The sequence below is a fragment of the Peromyscus californicus genome, unplaced genomic scaffold (genome assembly GCF_007827085.1).
Source record: "Peromyscus californicus insignis strain IS unplaced genomic scaffold, ASM782708v3 Scaffold_17__1_contigs__length_78620276, whole genome shotgun sequence".
Classification (NCBI taxonomy): Eukaryota; Metazoa; Chordata; class Mammalia; order Rodentia; family Cricetidae; genus Peromyscus; species Peromyscus californicus.
Genome location: NW_026294469.1, coordinates 47,496,080 through 47,509,493, shown reverse-complemented (window position 1 = coordinate 47,509,493; position 13,414 = coordinate 47,496,080). Strand labels below are relative to the sequence as shown.

Genomic DNA, 13,414 nt, shown 5'->3' with positions numbered 1-13,414 from the left:
AGGAGCAGATGTATCTCATTGTCCATGAAAGTCTAAGTTTTTAAAACATTTTAAATGCCATATTCTGTAGGTCTTTGAAGTGTTTGAAGATTACCTACCTAATCAAACTATATCTACATATACCTAGAAAACTTAGCATGTCGATAAGTTTGACTATCATAGAAGACTAATTATTAATCTGTATTTCTTAATTATCCTCTACAATTTAAATGAGCTGCATAAACATAATGCCTTAAACAAGAGTAGAAATATACTTACAGAATAACAAAATTAACTTTAAATTTTTATCAATAAACTAAAATCTATACCAATGTAAAACATTTTAAACAAGTTGCTCTTTAAAAGTAGGTTCAGGGCTGGAGAGATGGCTCAGTGGTTAAGAGCACCTACTGCTCTTCCAGAGGTCCTGAGTTCAATTCCCAGCAACCACATGGTGGCTCACAACCACTTGTAATGAGATCCGGTGCCCTCTTCTGGCCTGCAGGGACACATGCAGGCAGAATACTGTATACATAATAAATAAAATAAATCTAAAAAAAAAAAAAAGTAGGTTCAACAATCCACCCTTTTCTCCTATCATATCTATATCCTATATTTCTATATAATATCCCCCTTTCTTCTTTTAGAAAGAGATTGAATATGACCAATAACAATTTGTAAACAACAATCTAAACAAAGACAAATATCCATAATCCATTTTGTGAGAATGTGGGTGTAGTGTTCTAGGCTACTTACTGCTGATAAAGGGTGCTGGTAATCTTATGGGGACACAAAGAAAATTTTAGGATTATGGTTAAGTCCTGACTGGTGTAGTCTGTAAGGCTGTATTCTCTGAGCCAGTTGCCTTGAAGTTGTTTTGGATGTTGGATCATCTGGGCCATACATAACTTCTGTAAATTATTCAATTTTCTTCCCTGCTTCCTCAATGCTGTCCCATGCATTCATGGCTGCCATGTGGCATAAAATTAAGGTTTGGTTATCATATAAACACTGTCTTTGTATTTCAGCATATTTGCCTTCTCCAAGAAGCTGATCCTGGGGAATTTCCACACTTCTAATCCTACATTATTGTTGTATGGTTTTAGCCTCCACTTTAAACCACGTTCTCCATTGTAATTGTGCCCAAGCCTTCAGAACAGCTGTAATTAATCCTTTCCAGTCCTGGGGGATAATTCCATTACAAGTTGACCACGAGTTTAACATCTACTTTACAAATGGAGAATGCATACCATATGAGACTATAGCTTCTTTAAATATCCTTAAATCTAACATTTCCATTGGAATCCAATTAGCTTGTACATGCCCTTGAGCAGTAGTTCCTGTAAGGTTACCTCATAGATTAAGTTTGGCTGTTTGAAAACAGGCTGTCTCTCTGTAACCATATAATTTAATTCTGAAATAATTTCACCTTTAAATTTTTCTGTATGGGTCTGAATTTTTCTATAATTCACTTTAACAGGTTTTTCTAAAGTCAATCCTTAGTTAGGAGACATATCTGGGTCTGAATTCTTCTATGATTCATTTTAACAGGTTTTTCTAAAGCTTTTATCTTGGCACTTAAATTGACAAACCTTTTTAATGCTAAAATAAAAATGATTAAGAAAATAATATTCATAATTGATGTTACGTACATCCCATCGACATTAATTATTCTCTAATTTAATTGTTCCATTTTCAGACTGCCTAATGTGTTATCAAAAGAGACCAAATTCCTTCCCTTATAAAAATGTTTCCCATTTTTTAATGTGGGAAAAAAATTATCTTGTAACTAATTTCACCCTTTAAGATATCTTAAGTGACTTACCAAGTCTGCATAGAACAGTAGAAGTCCAAGGGAACTTCAAAGCAGCTACCTAGTGTGGTGGCAATCTGAAATGGTAATAATCCAGAGAGAGAGAGCCCACCACCAACCAGGAGAAAAAAAAGCTAAAGGAAGTCTGGCTACATGCTCTGGCCTGAGCCGTGCAACTGAGCCTAAGCCAGGGCTCTCTGTAAGCCCATAAGTAGTCAGACTGTGTGTAGCTTCAGCCACTTGCAGCATGTAGCTCTGGTGGAACTGGGGCCTGCAAGGCCACAGGCAAGTGGCTTTTATGTGAATTCCTGCCCCACAGTTAATTCCAGTACCAACCATAGAGACCTGGAGGTCTGTACACTCAGACAGTGATAGAGCTGTGTAGGAAGAGGAAGTGAGGTAGCTGGGCTAAGAGCCAATGAGAGGGCAGAAACGCAAGGCATATAAGCCTGGGTAGACAGAAAGTCATTCTCTTTGAAAGCTACAGAGTTGGTAAGGTGAGGTTAGCCTGTGACTTTCCCTATTTCCCTGATCTGTCTAAGGCTTTAACCCAAATTTCTGGCTCTGTGTTTTTTATTTAATAAGCTCCTTTAAGACTTGTGTTACATCTACTAATACAAAAAACTCCTGTTTGATCTTAGGAAGAGTTTTATTATATAGCCCAGGCTAGTCTTGAACTCATAATTCTCCTGCTTTAGCTCTTGAGTGCTGGTATAACAGTTCAACCACTCAATTTAAGTAAAGAATTGGTAAGTGATTTAGCCACTACTGTTTACCATTCTGAGAAAATTGTCTACATATTTAGCAACAAGCAAAGAAGACACTGGCCTACTTTTCTTTGGCTCAGTCTGTGGATTTGATTATTTTAAATTGTTATGTTGCTGGAGTTATAGGACTGTTGTAAAGTGTTTGACTTGTAGTTGATAGTTTTCTCTGGTCCCACCCAGCCCCGTGGTCCCACAGCCACTTATAAAATAATCACTTAGAGCCTCAATATTAATTACAAACTATATGGCCTATCGTTCAAGCTTCTTGCCAGCTAGCTCTTTCATCTTAAATCGACTCATTTCTACAAATCTATATGTTGCCACGTGGCCATGTCATTACCCATCTGTTGACATCTTGTTGCTCCTCCAGCAGCAGGCTCGCATCTCTCTGTCTCTGCCTTTCTTTTTTCCTGTCTCTCGGCTTGGATTTCCTGCCTGCCTCTAAGCTGCTTTACCATAGGCCAAAGCAGCTTATTTATTAACCAGTGGGAACAATACATATTCACAGCATACATAAAGACATCCCACAGCACTTTCCCTTTTCTGTCTCATCAAAAAGGAAGTTTTTAACTTTAACACAGTAAAATTACATATAATAGAAGAGTTATCAAGCAAGAATTACAGTTACAACATCTAGTCTACTTGTATTTGGCAAATTTAAAGAAAATATTCTATCTATTCTATTTTTGTGAGTCTAAGGTTTCATACCTAATTTAACTTTTATCATAACCAAGGAAAACTATAACTAGTCTTCAACTACATCAAAGACCCCAAAAGGATATAACATTACCTAAGTAAACAGGAAATGCATTGTAAGCAACTTCCAAAAATCTAGAATGACAGAGACAGCTGCCTGCCTAGACAGTCACCCAACGTTCCTCTGAAATGTTGGGGCATCCATCTTCAGCCTATAGGTAGGTCTAGAGTCTCTTGGTCACTTTTTCCTGTGTCCTGTAGAATGACTGGTAGTTTCCTCTGCAAAGCAGGAACCTGAAGGACCATTTCATCTTGTTTTGGCAAAATTTAGTGTTCATTTTCCTATGTGTTCTGTATGTCCAGTTTACACAACATATTATCAAGCAGTCCACGTAAGAACAGTTTCTTGCCCAAATGGCTATTTTTGTTGGGCACCAAATGTAAGAGAAATTGCTAAATGGTCTTATTACTAAAAAACCCAGAGCCAGATATTGGGGTTAAACCAAGAGATCAGAGACATAAAACAAGCCACAGCCATAAGTTCTTACCCTAGGAAATCCTCAGCCCAAGAGAGAGCTAGTTCCTGTATACTCATACCTACATCCTTTCTGTGCCCTGACATCTCACTTTCTCTCTCCACCCAGCTACATCACTTCCTCTTTCTGCCCAGCTCTGTCACTTTCTGTCTGTCTGTACAAACCTCCTGACCTCTATGGTTAACTAGTGCTGGGAATTCAATGTGGTGGTATTGTGTTCCCTGAAATATTGTGCACCCTAATAAACCTATCTGGGGTCAGAGACAGAATAGCCACTATATTAAACATAGAACTTAGGCAGTGGTAGCACATGCCTTTAATCCTAGCATTCCAGAGGCAGAAATCCATCTGTTCAAGGATACAGCCAAGCATGGTGACTCACGCCTTTAATCCCAGAAAGTGAGCCTTTAATCCCAGGGAGTGATGGCAGAAAGAAAAAGATATATAAGGCGTGAAGACCAGAAACTAGAAGCATTTGGCTGGTTAAGCTTTCAGGCTTTGGAGCAGCACAGTTCAGCTGAGAACCATTGGGATGAGGACACAGACGCTTCCAGTCTGAGGAAACAGGATCAGCTGAGGAACTGGTGAGGTGAGGTAGCTGTGGCTTGTTTTGCTTCTCTGATCTTCCAGCATTCACCCCAATACCTGCCCCAAGGTTTGATTTTATTAATAAGAACTTTTAAGATTCATGCTATAATTCAAGGTGTGTGCCACCACACCAGGCTCTGTTCCCAGTGTGGCCTTGAGCTCACAGAGATCTGGATGAATCTCTGCCTCCCTAATGCTAAGATTAAGGGTATGTGCTACCACTGCCTGACCTCTATGTTTAATATAGTGGCTGGCTTTTTCCTCTGATCCTCAGATAAGCTTTATTGAGGTGCACAAATAAAATATCATCACATTGACTAGAGTGAATGAAGCCCTGAGCATCATTGAAAAACAGTAATATTATGATGTTCATTTCAGGCTAATATAACTATTGAACTATTTTGCAGAATTTGTCATTTTTATATATTTTAGATTTTAAAGACTATGATGTAAAGTACTTTATTCATGATATTATTATTATTATTACTTCAGTGGTAGGATTTTTTGTTATTTGTTTGGTTTTGTCTATTAAGAACTAGCCATTTCATAATAAGTTGGAAATGAAAATAAGACATCCAATCCCAGCACTCAGCACACACAAGCACCTCAGTCTATCACACTTCCTACTTGGTCTAGTGATTGGCAGGTTAGGGTGGAGCACTCCTTGAAAAACATCAATGCTGCCTCATCTGGTTCTGTTTCTGTATCTATTTGGCACAGGAGTCATTCAACAGATGTTTGACTGATCAGTGCTACTGTGTTTGGGGGTCCATACAATCTAATAAATAGCTAAGCAAAGGTTATCATTCAATACTAGCCTAATTGAGGGGAGGAGACATAATAAGACTTCATATGAAAATGAGTTGCTAGATACACAATATAATGTATGCATTTTATAAGGGCAAAATGGAGATTCAGAAAGACTGAGTACTTTGATGAGGCAGCACTTACCTCTCTATCCAAAATATCCATTCAGTCATTAGTAGTTTTAAAATACACATTGGATTAATATCTGGGGAATAAATGCCTAATCTGTTAAGTACTTAGTTCTTTACAAAACTGGGTAGCTGACAATCTTTTTCCTTTTATTCAAAAATCTTAATCTTTTTACATATGTAATAATCATGAAGGTAATTCCACTCTACAGTTAAGTAGTAGCTAGCAGTTAAAACTCATTGTGGAGAAAAAGAATAAGGGGAATAATTGGACACATGGTGATTTACCCTTGTCTAAGCAACTCACAGTAAAAAAGTCTTCTTTGATGGTGAAGAACAATGCCGTTACCAACCAAAGGCTGTCACATTTGGAGATAATCCACCTTCTGCAGCCTGGTGTCTCCCACAAGGGTTACAGGATGGGCAGTGATATAGTCCAGACTCATCAAGTTAGCCAGTCAAGGCCCATACTCTTGTAGACGATGCTTTGGAGGGCTAATCCTAAGGGACATTTTAAAGTCTTCTGTCTCTTCTGGCCTAGACACAGAGTTTGATTTGTTCATTGTCTTTCTTTATAGGCTCTGCCAATGCCTCCCCCAGTCTCTGCCCACTAACTGAAACACTATGATGTGGCTGGAGACTATCTTCCCATTCTTAGGAACCCAGTTAAGCTTCTGGACATTGGGAAGATGGCCCCAACTTCCCTACCTGGGGTTTTACCTTGGTCAAGGATTTTTAAACTTTGGTGTGACAACTGACTCCTCACGATGGCAAGCCATTGCTTCATGACTTCTTGTCATATCCATTTATATATAGCAATTTACCTCTGAAGGCAGGTTATTCTAGCCCTTAACACAAGATCCATAAAGTTGACTACTCAGATTTTTAATGCAATCATTTAATTATCTCATCTCTCACATGAGAGAGATAAAGAACCTGTCATCAGGGAAGAAGCCAAAGCTAGAGTCAAGATCACAAAATAACCTCTCTTTCCTCATCCAGGAGTTCACAAGGGAGAGGGCTGGCGTGGCAGTTGTTGTAACAAACTTACCCTCCTGGCTATCTGCCTACATTTTTACTCAAATTCTGACTGCTATACTGTATTGCTGGCAACGTCAGTTCTCTTCAATAACAAAGACTTCCCAGTTCAGAGTATATCCTTGTGTGACTAGTAGGAAAAGTGAGCAAAAATCCAACATGATAAACAGGGAGGAATGTCAAACTCTTATTCAGTCCATGAAAAACCTAGTCATAATTCTAACTTTGCTCCCTTAAACATGGTGAGAGGGCATAGCTCATTTGGAAAATCTGACCCACAGCCCAAGACTCAATACAGTGAAATGCTTTGTCCCCTGACTGCTCTTACCACACCAGGAACGTTCTATACGTAATTATTTAATCCCCAGCCGAAAGCTAGCAGACAATGAAACCCCCACAGAATGTTTTTACCCTGCTGAGGTGTTCAAGTATCAGTTCCACAGAAAACATTTTCAAAGCTTTTCATGTCATTTTTCCAAGCCACCTTCTCAGTCATGCCTAAAATGCCTATATTTGAATATTCGCCATCTAGTAAAATATAGCCCTGTCCAACAATTCACATCATTCAACCAGGACAACTTTGGTGGCATAGGTAGAGTTTCCAGTCTTGTTTTGTTTGGGTTTTTAACCATTTTTTTTTAATACATTCCATGCGTTTGGGTGGTTTTGACTGTCATCTATTGCTGTTGGATTTTCCCCCACTGCATCAAGTTGCTTTTATACTAGTTCTTATACCCATCAATGGCTCCCTCTGAGGAGTAGCGACAACTCACAGGAGGATTTTTCCATGAGTTCTGCCTTATGCTAATAGTAAATGTTATAGGGGTCATGGTCGGAAAATAAGGTAAATACAGTTACTGCCACTGAACTGAACATATCAGAGTCATTAAAATAGTCAATTTTGCCGTCTATATTTTTCTACCCACACAAAGTAAAGGCCAACTCATAGAAGCCAATGAGGTCAAGATGGGGAGAAAAGTCAAATAATGGACATGGATAGGGAAAGTGGCATTGACTTTCTCAACAGGAGTTTGGGGAAAGCATTCCACCTTGATACTTTCCAACATGGAGTCTAGGGGGGCAAAGGGGCTATTGTCAAATAGCATGGAAGGGGGGAAAAAGTTAAACCCTAGCCCTCTGCTGGTGAGATTCCAGGATTGCCCTGTGGCGAACAGCTGCTTCAGATTGATTACCTTTGCAATAGGCAATCTAGAATGAATGTTGTGAATGTGTACTGATTTCAAACACCTGTTCTGACCACTTTGCAGTAGGACACTCAAAATAAACAAACAAACGAACAAAAACTGTAAAACAATAGATGATGAACTGAGGATCGGGGGCAAATACAGAAAGGATTCAGCATGGAGCAGATTTCAAACTGCTCAAAGACACCACAAGGTGGGCGTGTTTCAGAAACTCAAGAAACAGAAAGAAGTTGAACCACTTGCAAGAAATAAGGCAAAATCCCAAAGAAATTTGCATTTCACTCGAAAGCTCCTTGTGTACTAGACTGCCCTGGAGGTGTTCCTTTAAAAGTGCTTAGTGTAGACACCTGGGTGGTAAGGTGTCAAAGTAAGTTCAGAGAAATACTTGAAAGAATGGAGGAGGAGGTGCATGCAAATCAGCCTGGTGTATCAACTAAGGGATGGAATGGAGAGCTGAGGAAGGGAAGGCGCTTACCAGGCCACCTCCACAGGTGCTGAAAGAGGCCAGAGAGCCAGGATGGCGCAGCACTGTCCCAGTGTAAAAGCAGGCGGCGTCTGGCGGTGTAGGAGGGCGAGGGTCAGCCTCTGCCCGGGTAGGATCAGGACCTGGATTTGGCCACTGCTCCACCGCGAAGCGCTGCGCCAGGAAGCGACCGTCTCTCCGGAGCAGCAGGTACAGGTCCCTGGAGAGAGCCGGGATCCTCAGCAGCACCTCTTCAGTGCCAGGTTCTTCTTGCTCCGCCGGGGGCGGGGACGAGGGCGGTTTGGGGGGCGAGGACGGCTGCCACGAGGCCGGGGCTCCCGAGGACAGGGCGGTATCTCCGCTGGATCCCCGAGGCAGCTCCTGAGATTCGAGTTCCTCCTCGTCCTCACCACCTGGCTGCGGGGTAGACTCGAACCAGGACTCTGACTGGCCTCCGGCGGCTTCTTCCAGCGGCGCCCGGGCCACCGAGCGGACTTCGCGCGAGCTGCCTGCAGCCTGCGCCCGGCCGCCGCCCCCAGCGCCGCGCCCCCAGCCCGGGTCTGCGCTGCCCCGGCTGCCGCCCGCCGTGTCCAGAGACTCCCGGCGCCAGAGTGCAGGAAACACGACTTCCCACTCCTCGAGGTCCGGTGTGAGCTGCAGCCCTGCGGAGGAGACAGAGATAGGCGCGGGGCTTAAAGTTCGGCAGTTCCACGCACGCACGCAAGCATTCAGGCACAGGGTCCGCACAGATACCATGCGCTTGCACCAAAGCGAGAGAGATCACCCGTCTAGTTTCTGAAACTCCTGCATGACCCGAAGTCTTTCAGACTTAGGCATCTTTCAAAATAAAAGTGTGGCGATGATATTTTAGCATGTACTAACTGAAACCGGTGCGAGCTCCAGCATAATCTCAAAAGTAACACATGGCATGCTTCCCGGTTTTCCTCCAGGTACGGTAAACACAGCTTTGAACTATTACTTGGGGTGGGATTGGGGGAGCTGATCACTTTACAGATGCTAAATGAGACCAAGAGAAGTGCGCTTCCCTTGCGACCCTGACCTGTTCATCCACCCCGCGAGCCGTTTCCCTGCTACCCACAGAGGTCTGCTCAACACGCACGGGTGCACCAGTTCTGCCTCCTGTGTGTCCTCGGTCCGCACTGGCCAAGTAGGAGAGGAAACTGGAAAGTCACTCTAGAACGTACCTGAGATGGTCCCATGCGACAGGAAGCCCAGCTGGTAGAGGAGGCAGCAGCAGCAGCAGATGCGAGTCAGGCGCATCTCGGGGCCCATCTCCAGAGTGCGCGCCTCCGGCGGGATCCACAGCGCACGCAGCCGCCTCCCCGGAGCGCCGGCGGCCAGGCGGCGACTGTGCCCGGGCCCTTTGTTTGCCAGGGGTTGGGGGGTGGGGTGGGGGCAAGCTGTGTGACTCCGGGAGCCCGGGCGGGGCTGGGGTGGGGAGGAGCGGCCGGCAGCGCCCCGGCTCTCTGCGCTCCAGCTCCCGGGCGAATTAGGTGATACTTTCTGTGCCGTGGACCGTGCAGGAGTTTTCCAGGCCCGGCGGGCCAGAGCCGGAGCCCCGAGGGACAGTCCGGCGGTCCGCCGAGAGCCAGGAGACGCGGGGAGGGCCGGGCGGTCTCCGGCCGGGCGGAGGAGCGCGGTCCCAGCCGAGGCTCGCCGCCCGCACCCGCGCAGAGCGAGGCCGGCGCCCGGGTTTGGACAGCTTGCCCGGAGCAGAGCTCTGCACACTCCCCGGGACGCCGCGGCGGGGAGAGGGCTGGCTGGGGGAGGGGGCGGGAGAGCGCGCGCTCCTCAAAAGGGGTGTGTGTGTGGGGGGGGGGGGGGTGGAAATCAGGCGGGTCAGACCAGAATCAGGGACCCAGGGGTGCCCGCCAAGCGTGACGTTGAGGGACAAAGGTCCCAGAATACAGCACACGTGCTCACAGGCTGGGCAAGTGTTGGGACCCAAATTCTCTCACCTGACTCCTGATTGGCCATTCCGAAAGACCTGATTTGCATTCCCCCCACCTTCTACCCTCGGCGGGGATGGGGGGCTGTGGCTTAGGTAAATGCAGGTAGAGGCCTTCCCCTTCCCATCCCACCCTCCCTCTCAGGCTCCTCCTCTGTCCAGTTTTGCCACTTTCGGCCCAACACACAAAGCAAAACTCAGTGCAGACTTGAGGATGGAGCTGCAGGCTGTATACCAGAGTTTTTTGATTTGTCTACTCGGTGTCTCAGAGCATTCCAACCCTGAAGGTAATAAAATCTCTCAAGGAGCATACCAAACAGGTTGCCAGGACATAATGGCAGACACCACTGACTTTTCAGTGCCTTCTATGCTACTTTTTCTTGGCTCCCTGTTCATCAGTATTTCTCTCCTCCTTCTCCTCCTCCTCCTCCTCCTCCTCCTCCTCCTCCTCCTCCTCCTCCTCTTCCTCCTCCTCACCTTGGAGTAAAATTAAGGAGAGCAGTGTGAAGAGGTGTATTTTAAAGCTCTCAGACCAGGTGAGAATACCTTGCCTCTTTAGTTTGTGTGTGCGTAAGTGATGTTTCCCTCCCCTTGGGTCTCAAACATTCCTCTTCCTTTGTTGCAGCCCACAACTCTCTCACAGTCACATGGAAACTTTCAATTAGACTCAAGGGTGATTAATCCAACCCGCTATTTCAATCTTCTACACAAGGCCAGGCACCAAGAGTTAATACCAATACACTTAAAAAAAAAAAAAAATCCACCGCAGGAAGTGGCTGCCCACATCCTTTATTGTTTTACCTTCCGTTCCTAGTTTCAAAGGCAGTAAATTTGTCTTCACTGGAGGCAGAAAATCTTGTTTCAAAGGCAAGCTATTTCAATTGTTTGAATAAGCTTGGTCCTCCAATGCTTTGGGTAGGCCACTGTTCAAAAGCAGACATGAAAACACTCTCGTTGAGTCTGCCACCACTGCCTCAGTCTTACCCTGTAAAATCTCCAAGACTGGAGTATCTAGGCTTTGAGTTCTGACTCACCTAGGAACCTGTTGCTTCTTTTCACAAAACTCAGTTACACAGAATTAAACTAAGCCAAGAGACGGAGTCAGGAAGGTTGATGCGAAAGAACAGTATGGAGAGGGAGGCTGGTGCCATCCGCATCCAGGTCTTAAGATATTCCTCACATGTTTTTGCAATAACATATTATAGAATAAGATATTTCTTTTATATTTTATCCAAGTAAAATTCCAAGAGAAATGCATATTAAATTATGTATGCTTATTGGAATACATTTGGGATTTCTTAAAATGAACTGTATTGTTAAGTTAAATGTGCTACAAGTCAAGGGCTGCCAATGTCAAGTTCCCATCCCTTCTTTAGTGATTTCCTACTATTAGAAATCCCGCCGGGCGGCGGCGGCGCACGCCTTTAATCCCAGCACTCGGGAGGCAGAGGCAGGAGGATCTCTGTGAGTTCAAGGCCAGCCTGGTCTACAAAGTGAGTTCCAGGAAAGGCGCAAAACTACAGAGAAACCCTGTCTCGAAAAACCAAAAAAAAAAAAAAAGAAATCCCTACTAGTTCCTCGTGAAAGAGGTGAATTAATTATTGCAGTAATACTTACCTGCATTCCAGGCAGCTTTGTTTCCTCCCATTTGAATACCAATATCACTTATTTTGTACAGTCAGATGCTTTCATATTTGCATTGAGATGGCTTCCACATTTATTTCTCCTACCAGACTATCAAGTTTTGAGAGGTAGCCATGATTCCTTTTGCCTATCTCTCCACAGCATCCTGATTCATGCCAGGAGCTACACTGAATAATGGTTCTAATCCTCACGAAATGTCCCAAGTTGTCATTTATTCCAATTTCAACTCCTTGATCCAGAATTAACACTAGTTCTAGCTGCAGATCTGCCACGTATCCACTCGATGTTTGGCTTTGAAACAAAACAAACCTCAGAGAGAAGTGGTGTGTGGGAAATGTCTGGGCTCTAACCAGAAGAGAGTTTTATGAGTATCAGTGAAAGTGGGTTTGATTTGTGTGTGCGTGTGTGTGTGTGTGTGTGTGTGTGTGTGTGTGTGTGTGTGTATGAAAGAAAGAACTAATCTGATTTAGGACTCGGTAAAGTATGTGTAGAGAAGAGAGGGGAGGGCTGTGGCATAGATGTACATAAGCAACCTCCGAGGAAAGAAAAAAGCATCCGGGAACTATGTTGGTTAGGACAGGTTGCTCCATATTTCACCAAACAGTAACTAGACTCAACCAAGCACTGCTTTTGTGCTCTCAGAGCAAGGACACAGGGAGGAGAGGTAGACGGTTCAGACTGCAAGTAGGAAGAGACAGCTGTGCTTGCGTACAAGGCGTTCACATGTTGCGTTTTACAACTGGATGATCTGTATGCAGAGCTGGCTACCCTTCCTTCAGACTCTCTTACTCACTTCGTCTTTGACACTGGGGTTCTCACAGCATAAACCTTAAATACTTCCCTCTCCAGGAAGAAAAAAAGACTTAAAACATTGAGGAAGAACTCTTTCACTGAGTTTCATGAGGGTATTAGCTTTTCCCATCTAAACTGAGATCACAACTTAAGGTGTTTCTGGCCATGGTAGAAAAATATGGACCATATTTTAACTCAGACTTTGAAGAATTAGCAAATGGATAGGATGGGGTCAGAGAGATGGTTCAGCAGGGAAAGGCACCTGCCACCAAGCCTGAGGACCTGAGTCCAACCCTTTGGATCCTCATGGTAGAAGGACAGAATCAACTTCTGAAGTTGTCCTCTGACACATGTGTGCACAGACAAGCAGACATGTGTGCATCTGTGTATGCATGTGTGCGCGTGCGTGTGCACACACACACACACACTTTTACAAAAGCAAAAGAAAACAGGAAAGACATGTGAAAGAATAGTTTTCAGGCACTAAACCAGGCTAGAGTTGTGACTCAAGGGAGAAAGCAACACGTGAAATAAACACTATCATTTCCTTAGCCCACCAACCAGGAGTAAATACTCAGAACACAAAAGAATCAAACAAGACCCTGAAGTCTAGAACACAAAGTGATGCAGCTAGAATTTACAAAGCAGAACACCAGAAAAGAAGGGGCTTCGGGGAGCACACTGGCTATAATGTCGAGTAGCAATCTTAACAGTTTAAAACCGTTAAACATTTACAGTTTCAGAGTTTCTAAGGAATCTAGGAGTGGCTGAGCTGGGTCTTTCTGGCTAGAGGTCTCTAAGAAGATTGTAGTTAAACTCTTGGCCGGGAGTATAGTTTCAGAACACTTAACTGGAAATAGAACTTCCGTGCTTGCTACAGGAATTTCCCTGTAGGGTTGCTAGGCACGTGTATTTGTGGTCTGAGAGAGAGGCTACCCAAAGGAGGAGCCATAGTATTTTATAACTTAGGAGAGGTGAGCCATCATTGC

General features: G+C 44.2%; 1 protein-coding gene across 1 annotated transcript in view; it reads right to left on the bottom strand.

Annotated features, from left to right (window-relative positions):
* Adamts19 (ADAM metallopeptidase with thrombospondin type 1 motif 19) overlaps positions 1–9,426 on the bottom strand; it is a 209,084-nt gene extending 199,658 nt beyond the window's left edge. Inside the window, exons 1-2 of the mRNA XM_052742227.1 lie at positions 9,226–9,426; positions 8,033–8,682 (exon numbers count right to left, since the gene is read on the bottom strand). Of these exons, the coding sequence (XP_052598187.1) occupies positions 8,033–8,682; positions 9,226–9,313 (738 nt within the window). The 5' untranslated portion in view covers positions 9,314–9,426. The remainder of the gene's footprint in view (positions 1–8,032; positions 8,683–9,225) is intronic.
* Between the last annotated feature and the right edge of the window lie 3,988 nt (positions 9,427–13,414).